Source organism: Podospora bellae-mahoneyi (genome assembly GCF_035222275.1).
Source record: "Podospora bellae-mahoneyi strain CBS 112042 chromosome 1 map unlocalized CBS112042p_1, whole genome shotgun sequence".
NCBI classification, from domain to species: Eukaryota; Fungi; Ascomycota; class Sordariomycetes; order Sordariales; family Podosporaceae; genus Podospora; species Podospora bellae-mahoneyi.
This window is the reverse complement of record NW_026946359.1, coordinates 7131977-7152288: the sequence shown is the minus strand read 5'-3', so window position 1 is coordinate 7152288 and position 20312 is coordinate 7131977. Positions and strand designations below refer to the sequence as shown.

The following is a 20312-nucleotide window of genomic DNA, read 5'->3' as shown; positions in this document are numbered from 1 at the left end:
CATGGTGATGTCGCCACTGCTGTTTGGTGTGGAGGAAAAGACGGACAGGAGGAAAGATTGGAGACTTGATTTCCTGGTGATATGAGGTAGGTTGAAGTGACTGGATGTCACCGGCACTTTATTTCTGCAAAAGGCGCCGCTATCCCATCATCATTCATCTGTTTACTTGGCACCAGTTTTGGACTACCTGCTGGGCATCATCAACACGCACAAGATCATATCACATCGTGCATGCATCAGGAAACAAAAAGATAATAGGCCAATGACTTTATTGTCTAAAATACGCCAGGAAGGTTCCTCCGCTCCCACTCTCTACCGACCAAAGCCCGCAAAAAGCATCTCCAGTTTCGTGATCAATCCACCTTTTCCTGCTTGTGACAAGTGATAATGGGTTCCAAAGAGGCCTAAGTGTTTTCATATGAATGCTCAAATATTTTCCGAGTTTTTTGGTGATTGTTTTGTGGGTGTTTCGAGGCTTTTTTTTTTTTTTTGTTTTTGTGGGTGAGTTTTCTGGAAAAAAAAGAAAAAAAAAACAAAAAGAAAGAAAGAACCGAATTCCGCCATGTTGGAACCCATAGTAAAGGAAAAACTCTGCAAAATGGTTGTTCCCATCAGAAAAGACAAATGTCGAACTAGAAGACCGAGCAGACCGACCGCGACAGGAATCGCCAAAGAAAAAAAAAAAAAAGCAAAACCCGTCTATGCCTATCCGTTCTGTGTGTTGTCTGTCCTCCTGTCCAACAACCGCCAACCCAAACAAGAGGGAACATCCTGACTTTCCGTCTTTGTCGAAAGCCAAAATCTTTGATGAGAAGAAGATTGAAGATGTGCCATTGTGAAAGGTTGCCGTGTGCTCGGAAGGCCATTGTTCGTTCCTCGCCATCTTCATGGGAGAATCAAAGGTTACGTTCATGAAGTTCGTGATTCTGTGCAGTCGTTGCGTGTCGTGAAGGAAATTTCATAAACAAACCAACAATCGCTAATGCAAAGAGCCACAGTCGCCAGGGAGGAATGGATGATAGCCGTAAGGACCAAGTCGTACCAGGTTGTTGCGAATGGTACTCCAGGACGTCTAGAACAGAGAGGTGGAGTGTTCCCTGTTCTTAGCCGTACATACCCACGGCAGTCCTCTCATGGCAGCCAGCCGCGCGGAAGTGCGGCTTTAGATCACGATGTAGTGATCCGGATGCTGGTAAGCAGCATCGGTAACCAGGGGAGCGTGGGCGTTAGCGGCGGCTCGGTCCAGGATCCGCTTGATGGCATCCAGCTCCTTTTCAGCCACGTCCCGAAGAGTCATAGCGGCGAGTTCCCTGCCCTGAGGAAGCTGGATCTCGTGCCACATATACCCGAAGTAAAGACTGTCCTCCTTCGCACGCTCCTTGATAGAAGCCTGCACCGACGCCGGGAGTGTGTTGACGTAGCGAACTGTCTCCTCGCGGATGAGGGTGATGTACCACTCAAGCACGTCGACCGGAACACCAGGGCGAGGGCACAAGTTGTACAGGTGCGCCCAGCACTCGGAGAAGGGGGGCATGTTGAATTCGGCAATGGCCGGTCCGGACATGTTCGCCAGGTAGGCGATGTTGTCCTTCTGGAGGACAGAGAACCCGGGGCAGAGCATTGCGGCGTGAACAAGACGCTTGTATAACTGCTCATTCAGAACCGTCTGCTGGCGATGCTTTCCGGGGCTCCCATCACCCTTCTGGAGGAGCTCACCGAGGAACTCGATCAGCCGGAAGGTTGCATCATAGATGATCTGACGCTGTTCAAGAGTGATCAAATGAGAGGCGTACCACGGCAGCTTTTTGAGCGTGGAGATCATCGACTCAAAAGGGCGCTGGGGACAGTCCTTGGAGTAAGGTGAGCGAGAAGGCGCCTCGATGTGCTTGATGAGAAGGTTCAACTCTTCCGCCATGACAAAGCCGCGGAAAGTGTTCCACGGGCTTTCGGGGTCTTCAGGGAGCAATGTGACGCGGCCATCGTCGAAATTCACGCCGCGGCACAAGGGGAAAAGCGCCTCCATGAGCTCCTTCTGACTAGACATCGTCATCTTGATGGGCCGATCGCCCAAGCGAGGTTGGCGGTGCTTGCGGATAGCCTCGTGATGGCGCTCGACGGTGCGAGTCGCAGCGTGAATGCTGTTGAACTCGACGAAAGCATCCCCAGTCTTCGAGGTAACACGCTCCATAATGATATGGACTCCCTCCTGCGCATCGGTGATGATTTTCGAATTGCGGCCAAGCATAGCGATGATCTCCGCTCGCATTGTGCCGAATGGAATCTGCAACAAATGTCAGCCCGGCGAAGCAAAGCATCAACACAAGAGACGGCAAACTCACGTTGCTGATTTTGATGACCCCCCAAACAGCAGGCATCGACTGACTGGAACTCTCAATGAACGGAAAGTTCATGACATTGAGTAGGACCGGTGTGGTGGGGATCCCCTTAACACCATTGATCAACCTTCTCAGGGCGTTGGAACCCATAGTCCGGAGTCCGGAGAGCTTGTCTCGAAGCAATCCCCATTGGACTTCCAACTCCTGCTCAGCCTCAGTCAACTCGCTGTAGTCAATCTCGTGAGAGTTGGCAAGGAAGTACGCCGCTTCGTCGACAGCGTTGATCGCAGACGAATCCGGCGAAGTGAAGGGGTCAGTGAATGCCTGGTTGGTGATGATGTCGCCGATTTGACTGCTGGACCCAGGGCCCGAGGTGAAGTTGGGAGGGGGTGGAAACATGACTGGGATGCCCATCGGACGAGGTGCAAAGTTTCGCGGCTCCGACTGATTGTAAACGGAGTGATCGGCGTACCTATCCTTCTTCGACTCATGGGGAGTCCAGATGGTTCCGTCCAGTCTCATTGTCTGGCCTGTGACAGGATTGAAATAGGCCTGAAGTGTTGTGCCGGCATTGGATGGAGTTGGGGCAGCAGCATTGCTGTGGCCAGGCACGCCCGTGCTGTTGTTCTGGGCAAGGTTGTTGTCGCCTCGGGGAGGCCCCATGTTGCTGTTGTTGAGGTTCGCCATGTGGTTGTTCTGACCAACCTGATGACCGCGATGAGGGGTGTTGGCATTGTTCTTGCGGCCAACGTAGCTTTCTTGAGCAGGGAAGTGGCTCTGAGGGATGGCGTTGTTGAGTCCAGCAGGAGGCGGAACCATTCCGCTGTAGATAGGTCCGGTGTTATAAGTAACGTGGCCTTCATGGGCGGCAGGGCGGACAAGATTGGTGCTGGGAGTGAGGCCCGTCTGAGAAGTCTGAGCTGGGGGTGCAGCGGCATTGTTCGTGGCAGCATTGCTCGTGAGACCTGGGACCGGAGAAGACAGTCAGCACATGAGCACAGAAGAACAAGGAAAAAATGACAACAACGGCAGAAAATGCGGAAGACTCGCCACAAGGCGTCCCGAGTGGCGTAGGAGGAGGAACACCACCGGGCACCATTGGATGATGAATGAATCCCAGGAAGGCAGAGGGCATAGGGATACCGAAAGAGCCATTCACAACACCGGGCGGCATACCTGGTTTGGCCATGGAAGGCTGGGGTGGGGACTGCTCATTGTTAGCTGATGTGACCAAGACAAGAGAGTCGGGGGGTCCTACGGCGAGAAATGGCAAAGCGGGAGCAGAAGTGCTCTGGCCGAGTTGAGATGTACAGAGCTGCGCGCTGGCAAGGTGCTGACTAGTGAGCAGAGAGCGCTGTCCCGTGCCTCTGCTGAAGCCATTGAAGACACGAGGAGCCATCGGAGACTTCAACCCGACGCGACGGACCGGGGTGTGGTTCTCCTGATGGGACCTGTTAGCTGTTGTGAGATAGCAAACGGTCACGAAAACATACCTGAATGGTCTCCATGTTGTGGCCCATGTTCTGGCCGGAGACTGACATAGCCTTGTGGCGGTGGGAAAAGGCACTGGCAGTTCTCACTGAAGACAAAGACGCCTGGTCAGAGTCGTTGCGCGCGCTCATATTGACACCGGTGTTCTTCTTGTCATTAAAGGCGTCGTTGGCGAAGTGCTTGAGAGAGACGCCGCCCTCGGGTTCCTTATTGTCGGCGAGAAAGGCCCCAGTCGTGCGCTCAGTGTCCTCGTGAAGAGAGGCACCGCCAGTGTGCTGCTCATGATCCTCAGCATGCTCACGAAGGGACACACCGCCTGTATGCTCACGGCTCTTTCCAGAGCTGGTGACAGAAGACTGACTCTTGTTAGAGCCGTTGGCGCTCACGGTCGAGCGACCACGTCCAGCGAAGTTCATCTTCAGTTGCTTGGCCGAGGACTTTCTCCGGTAGCCTTTTCTCATGTCAGTGCTCAAACAAGTAATCGGGCGTCATGATGTGCGAGCATGGGTAGCAATAAAGCAAAGCAAAGAATGTGATAATGTTGGTGAAAAAAAGCGACCTTTAAGGTCGCAAGTTGGTGGGAAAAGAAGGAAAGCAAAGAAAGTGAGTATGCCGGTGAAAAGAGCGACTTTTGAGGTCGCAAGTCGAACGGGCAAGGAAGAGGACAGTGGAAATATGAGCAGTGGGAGGTGAAATGGAGGAGTGCGGACTTTGAAGAAGGGAGTTGAGTGTCAATGATGTCGCCGCCGAGCAACAAACCATGTGGTGTCGACGGGGGATGTTTAACGGGGATGTGAAAGGATGATGTCGCCTCGCAGGGGTGAATCCGGGGAAAGCGGAGCTCGCGGCTGGAAAGGAGCGGCTGGAGATGTTTACTTACAGATGTAGTCGACGACGGGTAGCCCCTGATTGTCGGCGACAAGTACCCCTTGATGGTCGGCGTGGCGACGACTTCTTGAGAGTTGGCAATTGACGACCTGAGAGGCACACCGTGTTTGGTTGAGAGAAAGAGAAAGGTTTTGGAGTGGGAAGAGGAGAGAGGAAGTCGTGGGATGGGAAGATGAGAGAGATAATTGTGGGATGGCAAGGGGAGAGAGAAAGAAGGGTCTGCAGAGTTTTCAGGAATAAATACCTTGGGAGGTGGCAGTTGCGGGTAGTTGGTTGGCTGCTGGATGCCAGGAAGATATTAGAATGAGGTAGCTCGGAGTGTTGCAGGGAGAGAGCAGGCTTGGGGGAGAATTTTGTTCTGGGGGAAGAAAGAAAGGCGTGGAGGTTCTTCAGGGCTTAGATTAAATATTCATTGGTGCCTCAGGTATTCGAAAGAGCCTGCGAGGGGGTTTGGCGTGATTGAGATGGGGGAGACCTATTGTTTGCTCTGTGGGGCAAGAGCCCTTCGCAGCAATTGTTGTCGTCGAGTGAGGCTATTGTCCTCGAGTGAGGCTATTGTCCTCGAGACACAATAGGGGAGGCTGGCACAAGTTGGACACTGGCTGGAAAGGGTGATATGATGGACGGCAGAAGGGAGGATTGCGAATACCAAGCCGAAAAATACCAAGAGCAAACAGACTTACCTGAGCTCCAGACGGATGTGAACGTTGGGAACGGTGACAAGACCTCGAAGACTCCGAAAGCTGAGTTGAGAAGGCGGAGAGCGTGATGATCTTGCTGGCTCCGAGAGAACAGCAGGAAACGAAGATATCGGGATATCGATGTTTCAACTGAGAACAGAAGATTGAAAGAGCGTAAGGAGTAAATCTGTTGAATGGAATTACCAGAACGGCAGAGTAGGATTGAGCTATCTCCCCACCTAGAACTCCCAGGTGCTCTGCAAGAACCAGATTTCTCTTCAGATGAAACGTCCTTGGCCTCGATCTGAACAAAAGAATTGGCAACGCGCCTGCCAAATTCTTGACACAGGACCGGGATTCCAGACGGAATCAAAGGCCAGGCGGTCACGGATCCAACCAATCCACACTTCACGCCGAACAAGGTAACATGCAACACCCTTGGATGTCGAGGGCTTTGAATGGTGGCCGAGAGTCGAGGCAATAACCCAACTCTGATAACATAAGTACGCAGTCGTGTGACCATCAACACAGCCGTCATCTGGCCCGGCCGGCGGATGGCGTAACGGGGGTAGTTTGGGCTGATGGAACGCAGAGAAAATTGGGAGAGACTTCTGTAGAACCCAGGCTTTATTTCTAGACCAAAGACCGGCAAGGACCCATGACAAGTGTCGTGGATCGTAACAGTCGTGAAATGGCTCGCTTACAACCTTCTTTTCTCCAGAAACGCCAAGCATGATGGTCTGAAGCCATAAAAGCGACAAGGGGAGCGACATCAGGGAAAGCTGTTCAATTGCATGCAAAATAATTTAAGTGAGGTAGTGTAAAAGCGGGTTCGCTCAGTCGAACTGTACAATGGCGGTCAGGGTATGCCATGACATTGGAAAGGGGGGCGGCTTGACGTACTGGAGTGAGGAAAGATTCCGCTACAAAACGAGCCCGCGCATTCAACTGATGGCAATGATTAGCGTGGTCCTCGATATAAGAGAGCCGCAGCTGGAACATACAAACAGCTTCATCTCTGAAATCTCTTTGTCAACCTCCTCCATAAACTGGATGATGAAATCAACCAGCTTGTGCTTGAGCATTTCCTCCGTGTGGAAGTTGGTTATCAAAAATGAAATGTCATAGCCCTGTGATGCAGACACACGCGTCAGTCACGGAAAGATGTCCCAGGACAGCCAAAGCGAAGAAGGTGGGCATCTAGGTTGACCCAGCGGTCCCTCATACCTTGATGGGCTTCCTCCTCAAAATAAAGAATGACTCGGCGCGTTGCGTCAAGAATCTTGTAAACTTGTGGACAAGAATGTGTTCAATTTCGTCGGCCTGCTTGATCTTGATGCTGATACGAATACTGTTGATGCTGGGCTCAATGAGTACCCGCTCGTTCTCGTTGCGCGCAATCGTCAGGGGCGTCAAGAGAACCTCGGGTGATGTTCGGGCCTCGACTTCGGGAACATTGTGTCTTTCGGCGGTTTGGGACGCGAAGTTGGACAAGCAGAGGGCGGCGGTCAGACTGCTGCGGACAGCCTGGAGATACGGTCGAAGTGACTGCGACTGTCAGGGATACGGCATGTCAGCGTGGCTACTCTGGATGTCTGGGATGCTGGAAGCTCTGGGCGTGCTCAGGAGCTCACCATGATGCCTGTACTGGCAGGATGCCTCCAGATCTAACTGTTTCCTGGTGATCCGGTGGTGGTGTGGGCGGATGATGCTCTCCTGGAGCTGTCGTCGTCGCTCTGGGTATCCTTGGCAAGGCTCCTTGCTTGTCGAGAGCTGCGGTAAGGCGGGCCAGGGCGGGGCGGCACAGGCACGTAGCCCCCCAAGCACCCGGCTGGCTGGGTTACGTAATACTCTCCAGCCCAGCAACCCCCTGTTTCGCAGCTGTGGCGGTGGGTGCAATCCCTGTCGTTACCACTGACAACCCCGCGCCTTTCCTTTGCCTTCCACGCGCGCTCCGCAACCTCCAAGCCAAGTGACGAATCTCAAGGTTGCCTTGGGAGCCTTTGGTTTGGGGGCAAAACATTTGGAATTCGAAGCCTTCAGCTGTCCGTTCTGCATTCGGATTTGGACAGACTTTCCTCACACACTTGCAAACGCCAGCAAATCCACCAGCATGGCGACCGTCAACGGTAAGTCAACGACCCTTCCTCTATCCTCGTTCCTGCGTGTACCTTTGGGTAGGTACTAATGGATCATGTTAGTGGTTATCAAGCACGGGCCCAAGAAGTACGATGTCGAGGTCGATACTACCGCTCCCGGCGAAGAGCTCAAGTACCAGCTCTTCAGTCTCACAGGTGTCGAACCCGACCGTCAAAAGATCCTCGTCAAGGGTGGCCAGCTGAAGGATGATACCGACATGAGCAAGCTGGGCCTCAAGCCCGGTCAGGTTATCATGATGATGGGAACGCCAGGAGAGGGCGGAGGTGCTATCGTGCGCCCAACAGAGAAGGTCAAGTTCCTCGAGGACATGACCGAGGCGGAGCAAGCGCAGCAAGCTGGAGCCACACCGGCCGGCCTTATCAACCTGGGCAACACCTGTTATTTGAATTCGACACTTCAGGCTTTGCGCTCCATCCCCGAACTTCAGGAGTCGCTCGAAAAGTACGAGTTCCGAAATGCCGCGCCCAGTGGTTCGCAGCTCGGTCTCATCACCACCACGCCGGGAGCTGATATCACCTACCAGCTGAGGAATCTGTTCAGAGATATGTCCAAAACTCAGGAAGGAATGCCACCACTGGGTTTTTTGAGCGCCCTTCGCTCCACGTTCCCACAGTTCGCCGAGAAGAGTAAGAAGGGGCCAGGCTACGCCCAACAAGACGCTGAGGAGGCCTGGTCGCAAATTGTGTCTCAGTTGAACCAGAAGCTCCAGATCAAGGAAGGCGGGGAAGGCTCTTCCGCCGAGGCCTCGTTCATCGGCAAGTACATGTGCGGAGAGCTGTCCAGCACACTCGAATGCGACGACGCTGCCGCTGCCGAAGCGGGCGAGGAGCCGACCCATTCCAAGGATCAGTTCTTGAAGCTCAACTGCCATATCGACGGCCAGACGGCGCATTTGAGGGATGGGCTCGCCAACGGTCTCAAGGAGAAGATAGAGAAGAGATCAGAGGCTCTCGGGAGGGATGTGACCTACACCAAGACCTCCAAGATCTCTCGGTTACCCAAGTACCTCACAGTTCACTTTGTGCGCTTCTTCTGGAAGCGTGACGTCCAGAAGAAGGCCAAGATCATGCGCAAGGTGACCTTCCCGCACGAGCTGGACATGGTCGAGTTCTGCACCGACGACTTGAGGAAGGCTCTTGTTCCAGTCCGTGACAAGGTTCGCGAGGTGCGCAAGGAGGAGGAGGATGTCGAGCGGGCCCGTAAGCGTCGCAAGAGAAACCCCGTCGAGGACCAGACTCCCGAGGAGAAGAAGGAACAGGAGAAGAAGGAGAAGGGAAAGAAGCCGTCCACGTCGGCTGACGGTGACGTGGAGATGGGCGAGAGCTTCAAGACTGATGCCGAGTTCGAGGCCGAGAAAGACGCTGCGCTCCTCGCGGCCAAGAAGGAGCTCAACTCCCTCATCGACCCCGAGCTGCGCAAAGACGACGGCGCCAATCAGTCTGGCATCTATGAACTTCGCGGCGTCGTCACTCATCAGGGTGCCAGTGCCGACAGCGGTCATTACACGGCGTACATCAAGAAGGCCGGGCCCAAGGATCCTGTGACTGGAAAAGTCGGCCCTGAGGACGGCAAGTGGTGGTGGTTCAACGATGACAAGGTTACCGAGGTGACGTCGGACAAGATCGATGCCCTTGCTGGAGGCGGCGAGTCTCACTCTGCGCTCATCTGCCTTTACAAGGCCATCCCCCTGCCCACCGCCGAGGGTGTCTTGGAGTAGGCGACTTCTCATCCGCAAATCACTTTGTCCTTTTACGTAGACATGACGGCATAGCACCAGGAGAAAGGGCGTTGGTATGGGTGGGGCTTTATCGGACGCAGACTGTCATTGGGTTCAATGTTTTGTATTCCGGTAGAACGCAGAAGCATGGGATGGTGATATGAAAACGGCATTCGTTAGACCGGGGCTAGGTAGTGATGGGTAAACAATGTTTCACTGCGTCTGATTACTTTATTGTTGTGATTTGTGGTCCTCCGGCAGACAAAGTGACGTTTTCAATGTAAGGGAACAGGTAAGCCAACATACTTCATTCTACAATCCTATCTCGTTCAGTCCTTCAACACTGATCTGACCCTCCCCGGCCTGGTATGGCTCTACTCCGCCCTCCTCGTCCCCCTGGCCATGAAAATCTTCCTCTTCATCTCCTCCCTCGTCCCCGCAGCTTTGTTGAAAACAACCGCCAGCTCTTCAAAGGCGAAGTGCTCTCCTGCTCCGGCATCTTCAAAGATCTTCTGGATCTGCTCCTTGGAAAAGCCGTGGTGGATGACAGTGCCAGAGGCAGGATGGGAGGCGTCCATCTTTTCGTGGGGGAGGAAGTCCAAAATCATGAGCACGCCGGAGCCGGGCCTGAGGCGCTCAACGAGACGGCGGGCTGCGAGGGGAGGGTTGTCGAAGTGGTGGAAGCCTAGGCAGATGGCTGCTAGGTCGAAGGAGAAGAAGTCGGAGGAGGAGAAGAGTTGGGTTTGGGTGGGGTAGGAAGGGGAGTCAGCGGGGAGGCACAGGTTGCCGACGTGGGCGTGCATTTCTTCGGGGGTCAGGCCCTTTGGTGGGGGGGGGGAACGGATGTTAGCACTGGCTTGTGAAAGGGGGGGGAAGGGGGGGAGGCGTAAAGGGGATAGATGGAGATGAGGTATGGGGATCAAGGACTGGGTGTAGTTGGTGATGGGGGTTGGTTGACTGGCAGCGATAAAGGGGCTGAAGAAGGGGGGGAACCCGGTTCAAAACTTACCTGATTTGCGGCTCTGGCATTGTAGGTAGCCACCTGGTTTCTTCCTGTCAGCCATGTGTGATGTGTGCTTGTTTGCCTCTGAAGCAAGCTCAGCACCAGGAAGAGGACGTACCATATTCTCGGACAAATCAATGCCGACACACTGGGTGGTATACGGAGCAAGAGCCTATATAGTCACATCAGCATACGGGGTTTCCCATACCGGTTGAGTAAAAGGTACCATACCCTCGAAACTACCGTCATCAACACGTGTCAGCCGTGTCCTCTCTGTGTTTTGGATATATGCAGAGACTCACCAAGTCCGGTCCCACAAGCATAATCCAACAACCTCACCTCCCTCACCTCCCTCTTCTCCCTGTTGTCATCTTTTTTCTCCTCCTCGTCAGCCGAGCTCTCCTCGTCAGCCCACTCAACACCAATGAAATCGATCCGCTTCCTGATCTCTTCAACCAGCTTGTCGAGGGTTTTCTCGTGCTTGGAGTCGTAAGAGGATGCTTGTTGACTTCGCTCGAACGTTAGCAACTGGGAACAATGTCTGGGGGAGCGAAGGGTGACGTACTTGAAGTACTCCCTGTTTTGAGTCTCTCCGTGGCCGTGAGCGTGGGAGCGACCATGATCGTGAGAGTGTCCGTGGGAGTGGCCGTGATGGGAACCGTCAGTGTGAGGGTGATCGGCCATGTTGAGATGGTGAGAGTCTCGGCTGAGGAAAGCCAGCTGGCTACGTGATCAGCAGGTCGGTGATATGGATGGTTGAACGGTGCTGACGGGCCGATCGTGGTGATGGGAGTACAAATATCTGGGGAAGCATTCTCGTTAGCATCTGGATTCCCCCCCCCCATTGATTGATTTCTGGTTAGTGATGCTCATCAGTGATAGTCGAAGAAGCAGGTTGTGATCCAACCCAGCGAGAGCTTCCTCGTGGCTGTCGATAGTTCCAACCTTGAATCCAACCTTGAATCCAACCTTGAATCTAACCTCAACTCCACAATCCAACACCACACACATACCTAATCAAATCAGAAAGTGCGAAATCTGATAATGAACATCTCTACACGTCAGGGACTCTTGTGATCTCTTTGTCCTTCCACTCTGCACATTTTAAATACGCACATCTTCCCTCTTCTCCGGAAACATATCGGGCACATATTCACCTCAACCCTCACACTAGCAACTCCAATGACTGTGAATATCTACTCACAATTCAAATACCCCGGCGAGTTTCCCTTACCCTCTCCAACAACTCTGCGACAGCTTGGTTGCTTTTTACTCCGTCGTCGTCGTCGTCGTCGTCGTCGTCGTCAACACACTCGGAGGCCAACGCCGATGATGACCAATCTTTCAATGACGGACCTTACTGACGGTCATCCAGCCGACCGTTACAAGACTGTATTTCGCTGCCCTCAGCGTGAAATCGCGTGTAATTTTAACAAGCCCACTCTTACCCCATTAGGCAGCGTCTCTGCCTGTGTATCAAACCATAAACTGCTCCCTTACACCAAAATTACACACAGTGCCCCTGTATCCGTAAGCCCCCTATGGGACCGCCCCGACGCTCAAGCCCGCCCAACGGGACGGAGCGGGACGGAGCAGCAAAGCACCACCCCCAAACCCCAAACCCCAAAACCAACCAAGTTGCCTGCCCGCCCGCTCTGCTTGTTTGTACCCAAGCCAGCCCGCCAGCCAGCCAGCCAGCCCTCTTCACATCAAAAATGTCCATTATTGACAAAGGGAGGAAGGATGGTATGGTGGTTTGGCTTGGTTTGGAGTGTGTGATGTGGTGTAGTGCTGTATGGTGTGATGTGGTGTGGTGTGCTGATGGAATGGGCGCAGAAAAGAAACACCGGCCAGGAAAGAGTCCAGAACATCTCCTCTTGGTATGCCATATACCGTCCAGTCCACCCAGAGCAGAAGCACCTCCGTATGTCCCCAAGACAAGACATCATGAAAGATATTTTTGGATCCGACAGAGACATTCTCCATCCCTTTGTTGCCTCGCTTAAGCAACAACACACACACACACACACACACACACACACACACACACACACACATCAGCTCCCATCGATCAACCATTGTCTGGTTCAATGCCCCATAATTTCTTTTTTGCTTGCCCCCCAGATTTCATGTTTTGGTGATCAGAAACAACATCACAACACTCCAAGACAACAGCGAGACAGAAGAAAAAAGACAAGACCTTTCCCACGCCCCCTGCTAGGTCGGTAAATGCACCCCCTCTCCTCTCCAGGAGTCACCACCACCACTCCACCACCACCAACAATAGGATAAACACATAACTCGCTAGCGTCCCAGACATCATCCACCACCAAGAACGATCACCTGCATTTCCAAACAAACGACGATCTTTCCCCCTTCCCCCCCTCGCGTCGGTCCGCAACAAGTGTCCCTTGCTTGTTCCAAGAACTTGGAAGAAAGCACAACGAGCCCTTGCGTGATAAAAAACTGCCGGCCGGTGTGGGGAAGAGAAGACGGCAAAAAGGGACGTCACGAAACACAGCCAAGGCAGGCATGAATACTCCACAGCATCTGATCTTCCCGCGCGCATAAACAATCGAGTAGATCAAACCGTTTAGTTTCTTTCTTGTCCTCACGAGAGGGTGTGGTGACGCACACCTCTTCATCCTGTCTAGACCTCATATGACGACTGCTGCATTGTAATTTAATCCACGGCGTAACAATCTAATATCAGATGGATATGTCCCCAGGCCGTATAGTTACCAAGTACCAACCTTCGGCTCAGCCCGGGGTTTGGTTCACGGTGGTGGTGCCCGGCGAAACATCAATCTCAGTCCAGACCAGTCTCATAGATTACCTACCCTGTCTTACCACGGATGGCTGCCCCGCGTTTCTCTCTCTCTCTTTCACCATCTCTCCGCCCATCTTCCTGCCTTGATCAACTGCAAGTTCATATGATAAAAACAGCCACCGCACCGAGGCAAATCCCTCACGCGCCGCTGCCTTGCTGCACCTTGGTCACCTTTTGCTGTCGTGCCATGGTGCTTGATGCACAGCCAGGCAAAAAACAGACCGGCAAGCGGGCTGCGGCGGGCTTCCTGCAACCTGATGTCGGTAAGCGGGGTTGTGGTGGAAGGGAAGGGCAGGGCCACAAAGCTAAGGAAGCACGCTTCGCGAAGAGGGTGGTGGGCGGTGGTATCGAGAAGGCAAAAGGTGCGAGCCCTCTTCGGACCCTGTGACTGCGTGGAGGGGAGGGAGGGGAGAGAGAAAGCAACCCATCAGATCATCATCATGAGGAGGGGAGCAAAAAGTGACCGTGGCACGGGAGTTTTACCCACCTCCACATGCGTATGCTGTGTGATACTCATCACAACCTGCTCCATCTCTTTGGGCTCCTGAGAACAGGTAGGACACCCATGCTGACGATGTACCTGCTCTCCCTGTGTCTCCCGCCCGTACCCGTCCTCGGGCGGAAGTGTCAGATCTCACTTTTTTTCCAGCCGGGTCACTGCACACTTAGATAATACCCGCTGCACCCAGCACTGGCTGGCGGCACCCTTCCTTGGTGCAACCCCAGTTCCTGCCAACGGGACGGCTTTCAACGGGCACCCGTCAATGAGGCGTTTGTTGGGCCGCAAAACAAGACGAGAAAACGGCCCAGAAAACCGGATTGCCAGACATTACTCGATCGACCCGTGACCCGATGGTTGTCGGACTGGTTGGACGGTTGGCTAGCCAGCTTTGCTGGGGTGCGGGGAAGCTTCAAGACGACACATCATGTCTTGATGTAGCCCCTTATGTTGCGGACATATACCGGCAGGCAGCCGACCAGCTTTCGGTGGCCTGCCTGTACCAAGCCGCATCAGAGGAGCGGGACAGGACATGCTTGCTGCGAGTATCCAAACATCATTCGAAATGTTGTTCCGTGGGCGCACAGCACCGAGCCCCGCGCGTTGGGCAACCAGCAGGTCCGAGATTGACTGATGGGGTGAGGGTCCCAAGGTGAGTGAGGTGTGATGCGGTGCCGTGTTGGCAATGGTCGGCCGGTAGGCGATACGGGGGTCCGCCATCCTCACCGCCGTTTGTCCGGATTCGTTTCCAATTGAGTGTTTTATTGCGAGCTGACCGGCTCTGTGAGTTGATTTTTTGGTTCTGCATTGGAAGGGCGTCTCTGTACCTGTTGCACGAGCGCTGCGTCCGTCTGTTTGCCCACACTGCCCGCATCGGCATCAGAGGGAGCAGGGGACTGCAACGTCACCACAAAACACACAAGGTTTATCGGTTTTCCTCTCGGGCCACGCAGGCAGTGAGGGAGGTGGTCATATCCGGGCCGGCGTCAAGATGGAGGCGCAATCGGCTTCGTTAGGGGTGATGACTGAAACGAATCTCGCATTAGCCTGGTGGACAAGCAGAGGGAGATCTCTCCGACAGGTTTCCAACCACCTGAACCGTGACCGAAGTGCGTGGGTTGATATATGGAGCCTGCCAACGGATTGCTGCAAAATCCCAACTTTATCCCTACAAAAGCCTGGCCGGCGTTTCGAAAAACATGGGATGGCAGCATAAGACCCCTCTTCGACTGGCCTGTCAGATCCAAACAAGTCCTGCCGCGCGGGAGACTGGAGGTTCGGCGAAGGGGCTGCCGGATGACCAGATTGAGAGAAACCAGCGTCCGAGCTATCACCTCTCCCAAAGTGACCTGTGCCACCGCAGGTACCTGTATGCACACAGTGGTCTCCTGGCGGCTGCGTGAGTCGGATGACATCGGTTGTGTGAAGCTCGTGTGCTCCCCCAACCCCTGGTGAGGAAGAGCTCTGGAGAGCTGCGGTCGTGGTGAGGCGGCCTGAGGTTGGTTGCACAGGGCCATCTGCACCATCAACAGTGTTTATCCATCCAGGAAGTCACCTTGACTGAGTGCCTCTGTGCCACCACGGGGCACATCGCCGCAGCAATTGCTGCAGGGCCCGCGCAGCAGCAGGTGGCAGGTATCGTAACAATTCCTCGGCCGCTCGAAGGAGGCTGGCTGAAGTTTACACTTACACTGTGACAAGAACCGATTCTAGCGAGATCGGCCGGCCGGCAGTCAAGGGTGAGGGGGAGCAAGAGGCCAAGGGTCGTGTGAACTTCCTGATGCTGATCGATTCCAACAAAAGCGGTCAGGAAATTCCCGCTCAGCCCTACACCTGGATTCGATGTTGGGTCTGGTCAAGGCCGACGATTACCCCCCAACTCCGACCACTTCGGGTTGTTGGGCGACAGTTGCCAGTGTGCCAGTGGCTTTCTCCTCTCCCTCAGCGGGACAGCAGAACTGCAGGAATGAGGCAATGACGGACATGGCACCCGGGAAGCGCGGAACGGGAAGGTACAGTTCGCGGCCCTCAGTGTAACATGATTTGTACAGGGCCCCCTGGATGCCCTGTCTCCCTTTGTTCGACAGCCCTGTTGGCCTGGAGGGGCCCTTTCACCGCAATTGTGCCGTCGCATGTAAAGATGTCACGTATTGAGGGCGACTGGGGGGTGCGGTGTGCTGTGGTGTGCGGCCTCGGTGAGGTGGGTGGCATTAGCTCATGTAGGGGAGTGTGCTGGTGAAGGGGTCTGATTCGGATACATGTTGCTGCATCGAGCGCCAACCAACAATGGTCTCTCGTTGGGTTCCTTCGATTCGTCAAGCGCGCGAGACTCGTCCCCTCTTGAAGAAAAAGCGATACGGGGGAGAGGGAACGGCGGTGTCGCTCGGTCCGTGTATGGTATCAAGTTGCTTGGGTGGATGTTACTGTTACGGACTGCCCCCGCCCTGATGGAGGTTCCCATTTTCTGCCAAGCGATTGCAAGAGCTGGGGCATTCCCAGATCTGATTTCGGGGAAGGGCGATACGGAGCAGCTGAGCAAGGACCATCCACGGTCGCCACTCACGCCACTCCGTCACCAAAGACAAGGGGATCCAAAACAAGCCCTCCTGGACAGGCCATCCTGGGACTTTTGCGACCTTGACACCCTGAACACCCCCAGAACGTCCAGCATCTGGCATCACCATGAGCACGATTGTGCGCAAGGGAGGCGCCTGGCCTCTCCGCATGTGGCCCCGTCCCCCTCCCTTTGCAAAGCCCCTTCCAGCCATTCCCACGCGAGGACCGTTTTCTCTTACGGAAATTCGCGCGGAAGCGAATCTGTGGAGTACAGCAGCTTTTGCTCACGTGACTGACATCTCGTGCGCTCATTCGTTTCGATCCCCTGCAAGTTTGGGTGTGCGGGTTGCGTGTGCTGTTGTTTCACGGGAAAAGCAATGAGCCGTAATACCCAATCGTAGCCCTTTTCAGCTACACGATGGGCGCCGCCTAACAACCCACTCCAACCACTTTCTGTTGTCGTGGCCCGTTGTTCTCTCTCTGCTTGTGACAGGCAAATGTGATCAGGATTCGGTCGTCTGGCTCATTGTTAGTTTTTTGCTTGAGTGTTGACCGCCTTTTCGTCGCTTCTGCACGTCGAGGCGCCCGTTCGCTCTCGAAGTGGTTGTTTTGTGCCGCTTTGCTGCGTTAAAAGGCCGTCTCGTTGGCGGCCATCCGGGCCTGAACACCTGTTCTGATAGCTATTCAAGATCCAGTCTGCGCATCGTGAGATTTGTCCGACCGCTCGCCCGGGCCGCGGGTGTTTGGGCCAGGTAAACTATCCCAAGCAACGGATCCCTTGCCTACCCCTCGCCACGTAGCCAGCGTTTCGAACAATGCACCTGTCGAGTATGAATTTGTTTTTCAAACACGCCCGCCTTGGCCAATTCTCAGCCAGCTGACCCTTCCAGACGACGTTTGCAGTGCTGGAATGGAGACATAACCCACCGACATCAGCCTTGGCCGACCTTGTCGTGGCCATTGTTCGGACATCGCCTCGCTTCGAAGGGGATGTATGGAAAGGGCTCGAACTGGACACTCCGGATCATTCCGCTGCCAGCGAGGACCTGGCCCGTCAAGCACACTGAGGTGGTCAGACCAGTACGGAGGTCAAAGAGGCCATCTGCGGACGGGATATGCCTCTACGACCTCACAGCCATCCCATCCATGTCAGGGCCGAATTGGAGTAGCAACAGTTGCTAAGCCACGCCCGGAATCTATGCATGGAGATTGGTGAACCTCCAAACGCAACGAGGCCATGAAAATGACTGGTCATATTTGATGCCATGTTGAAGTTGACCGAAGAGTCGTTGGTCCAGCAAAACGTGAGCTAAATGACGCCTAGTAGAAACACACCACGCGCTGCTGTCGTGACACCCTGCTACTGCTCCGAAAGTTGGTCAGCATGGTTGGCGTGCTCTCCGGCGATCTGGCTACCCGTCGACTGGACGCTGGGCCGGCATGAGAACTGCCAAGTACTTGCACTACAAGAGAATGCTCGGCTTTTGTATGAAGACACGCAAGATTGCCTTGCAGCAGACCTGGGGCGTGAGGAACTGGCGACCGCGCCATTCTGCTTCATGGAGCTGGGCAGACTATGGTGAACTGAGAACTTGGGGTCATGAAGGGGCATGACGGGCGATAAGTCCTCGATCGTACATGACCCAACCGAGCCTTTGGTCATGTTACCATTGAATTGGTGTCCATACGGCCCAATGCGAGAGGTGGTGCTGAAGAGATGGTAGGCTCAATTTCCCCCCCCCCCCGGGTGGAACTAGCGGATGGATTTGAAGGCGTTTTGAGTTCAGCTCGCTTGATGGATGTTTCTGCCACCAAGAAGAAACATGCCGCGTGTCTTGAACCATGCAAGACATGTCGGTGGATAATAATATCTCTCCATGGACCCGTTGCTCAAGACAGGTGTCACTGTTGTGGGGGTTTGCTCAAACAGACTTCAGCTCCTGCTGTGATACTGTCTAGAGGTGTGTGCAAGACTGACCGAGCCCTGTGTGTCTGCAAATATCGGCATTGCTGCTGTCGTACAGCCTTGATGAGACCTGCAACTCGTCTTCGACTGGTTTGCAATACCAATATTCGGTTGACCGAAGTGAACGCTTGGCTAGAAAAATTACTCTTATCGGTTGTCACAAGTAGCTGTGACGATTTTGCAAGATTGCTGATCACTCTCTCCCTTCAATGGCCAGGCGTCAGATGAGACGGGGGTGCAAGACCCAAGGCGAGGGAACAGACCCGCGGGACGTCCCCCCCTGCTGCCGTTGCCTGTTCCCATTTTGAGAAGGGGATTTGCGGGGGGTACAAGATACCACTACTGTAGATGCAGGGCTAGGATTCTTCTCAGATGCTCTGCTTGTTCTGGTCACCTCAAGTTTTCGTCAGTCCATGATGTCTTGTGCAGCAAAGCGAGACCTCATATATGGTTATGCCCGAAGACACGCCCGAACCCGAAACTGGGCGCTTCTTCTCCCTCACATGGACACAGCCCACATCGGAAAGAGGTTGGATTGTCGCTGTTAGGATTACCATCCTGAGATCATCCCCCGCTCTCATCCTGAACCAACAAACATCCCATCAGGCCTGACGAGACGATAGGACCGGTGAGCCGGGATTGAAACGCAAAAGGCTATCACTTTGGCCAAACATATTCCCGCACAAACCCAGTTCAATACACATTCCCAGCACTCAATTAAATCTTGACGGTGAACGTATGCAGCCCATAGCGGAGGATGCTGCGAAATGCACGCCCACGGCCGCGGCTGAAGTTGCTCCCCCTGGTTGAGCACACCGCCCAACTGCGCTGATGCTTGTCGGCTTGGATAGGCCGTAACCGAGCTCGTAGCACCGAAGTGCAGAACCGAAGCGGAAGGAGTGTACCAAGGTTGTGACCATGTATGTTCAGATATCGCTCCCTCAACATCGCGACACCTTTCTACCACAGAGGCGGTGCTGGAAAGCCTGTCATGACGACGAACCGACGCACAACAAAAGCAAAACGTCGCAGCAACGGGCATCACAAGCGAGGCGGGTGTGACCAGAAGATCTCGGACCTCTCCCCGCATGCAGCTTGTGTGCGCGAGCTATATGACTTTCGCAGTACCTTTGTGTGCACCCTCTTACGCACTTCGAGATCGCTGCGCAGTAATAGCTCATCCTCCCACCACGGTTGTCCAATGGGGGGCCGGAAACCCCGTGTCATTGATGGCATGCAGCGAACCGAACGTGTGTACAACTGAGAATGGTAATATGGAAGCAAGTCGTCCAACGCGGAGTGGTGGGGTGGCAGGGAGTCCTGCCTCAGTTTCCCCCCCGCGCACCAAGAGTTATGCTTGGCCTCATCCCATGGTAGGCACAATGTCGGATTGGCTTGCTGTGGCCCCTGATGGTTCCACGTCCTTGGAAATGGGAAGCTGAGGCTAGAAAGAACGTGATCGAGGACCGGCCAATAGGTTGAGCAACTTCCACTGTACCGTACTCGAGCAAGCCATCGCCGTGCAGTTGCGGTCAGAATGGTGCAAGGGTATGGGCTCAGGTGGGCCTATCAGAGACCAGGTCCGGAAGAAGGCCAGCGGGATGAGCCTAAAAGAGGAGCGGGCGGCACGCGAATCCCCATGCCGCAGTCACTCGATCCACCCGATCCTTGGCTCCACCGGCCACCGATCACTGAGGCTCGAGGCTGTCCCAGACTGCTGCGTGCGTCGTGTCTGCTTGCCAAGAGGGTCCTTCTGGAGGGGAGAACAGATGTGTATGATTCCTGGGACGGATTGCCAATAGCGGTTGTCCGTTCGTCTCTGGTGGTCTGGTTGACACATCTCTTGATGCGGTTTCTGACGGTTTGCCCACCCGTCCCGTCGTGTTACAAGGCCCATCGGCTTTTTCTGGGTTGGCACAGGACCCAACGCGGGACTGCAACGCACGGGCGACCCTCGCACACCCGCTCGTTAGCGTGACATCCGGCGAGGAGCTCCACCCGCACGGTTGGCACCGCCCTGATGATGAATCGGTCGAATCAGACTGCAAGGCTCCTGGGCCATGAGGGCAGCACAAACACCGTTCACCAAGCCCTGCCAGCCTACCAGCTCACATCCCCAGGGCGGGCTGCAGCGACAGCACCGGAACAAAGTCGGGCTCGGTTGCTGGACACAAATGCCGGTCGTT

General features: G+C 54.5%; 4 protein-coding genes across 4 annotated transcripts; 1 reads left to right on the top strand and 3 right to left on the bottom strand.

Annotated features, from left to right (window-relative positions):
• Window positions 1-257: 257 nt before the first annotated feature.
• QC761_0023580 (uncharacterized protein) lies at window positions 258-3728 on the bottom strand. Its single transcript, XM_062872088.1, has 2 exons — window positions 2340-3728; window positions 258-2281 (listed from the first exon to the last, which is right to left on the bottom strand). Exons 1-2 carry the CDS (start codon window positions 3153-3155, stop codon window positions 1163-1165), a joined length of 1935 nt encoding a protein of 644 aa, XP_062738629.1. The 5' UTR covers window positions 3156-3728; the 3' UTR covers window positions 258-1162.
• A 1876-nt stretch (window positions 3729-5604) lies between these two features.
• On the bottom strand, window positions 5605-7469 carry ARC19 (Arp complex subunit). The gene is made up of 5 exons (XM_062875376.1): window positions 7030-7469; window positions 6623-6949; window positions 6400-6525; window positions 6299-6343; window positions 5605-6240 (listed from the first exon to the last, which is right to left on the bottom strand). The coding sequence occupies exons 1-5, from the start codon at window positions 7030-7032 to the stop codon at window positions 6232-6234; spliced, it is 510 nt and encodes a 169-aa protein (XP_062738628.1). The 5' UTR covers window positions 7033-7469; the 3' UTR covers window positions 5605-6231.
• Window positions 7308-9513, top strand: UBP6 (deubiquitinating enzyme). Its single transcript, XM_062875375.1, has 2 exons — window positions 7308-7524; window positions 7597-9513. The coding sequence occupies exons 1-2, from the start codon at window positions 7509-7511 to the stop codon at window positions 9270-9272; spliced, it is 1692 nt and encodes a 563-aa protein (XP_062738627.1). The 5' UTR covers window positions 7308-7508; the 3' UTR covers window positions 9273-9513.
• A 64-nt stretch (window positions 9514-9577) lies between these two features.
• Window positions 9578-11607, bottom strand: QC761_120920 (uncharacterized protein). Its single transcript, XM_062875374.1, is given in 6 exon segments — window positions 9578-10093; window positions 10282-10314; window positions 10394-10447; window positions 10570-10783; window positions 10841-11244; window positions 11257-11607. 5 exon segments carry the CDS (start codon window positions 10957-10959, stop codon window positions 9647-9649), a joined length of 867 nt encoding a protein of 288 aa, XP_062738626.1. The 5' UTR covers window positions 10960-11244; window positions 11257-11607; the 3' UTR covers window positions 9578-9646.
• Window positions 11608-20312: the final 8705 nt, after the last annotated feature.

Coding starts and splice junctions, on each gene's coding strand:
- QC761_0023580 (XM_062872088.1), bottom strand. CDS start 3,155: ATGGTTCCGCCTCCTGCTGGACTCAACAACGCCATCCCTCAGAGCCAC. Junction 2,282..2,339: donor GGGTCATCAAAATCAGCAAC/GTGAGTTTGCCG, acceptor CATTTGTTGCAG/ATTCCATTCGGCACAATGCG.
- ARC19 (XM_062875376.1), bottom strand. Junction 6,526..6,622: donor TGAGGAGGAAGCCCATCAAG/GTATGAGGGACC, acceptor TCTGCATCACAG/GGCTATGACATTTCATTTTT. Junction 6,344..6,399: donor TTTCAGAGATGAAGCTGTTT/GTATGTTCCAGC, acceptor CATTGCCATCAG/TTGAATGCGCGGGCTCGTTT.
- QC761_120920 (XM_062875374.1), bottom strand. CDS start 10,959: ATGGCCGATCACCCTCACACTGACGGTTCCCATCACGGCCACTCCCAC. Junction 10,315..10,393: donor TTGATTTGTCCGAGAATATG/GTACGTCCTCTT, acceptor GGAAGAAACCAG/GTGGCTACCTACAATGCCAG. Junction 10,094..10,281: donor ATGCCAGAGCCGCAAATCAG/GTAAGTTTTGAA, acceptor CCCCCACCAAAG/GGCCTGACCCCCGAAGAAAT.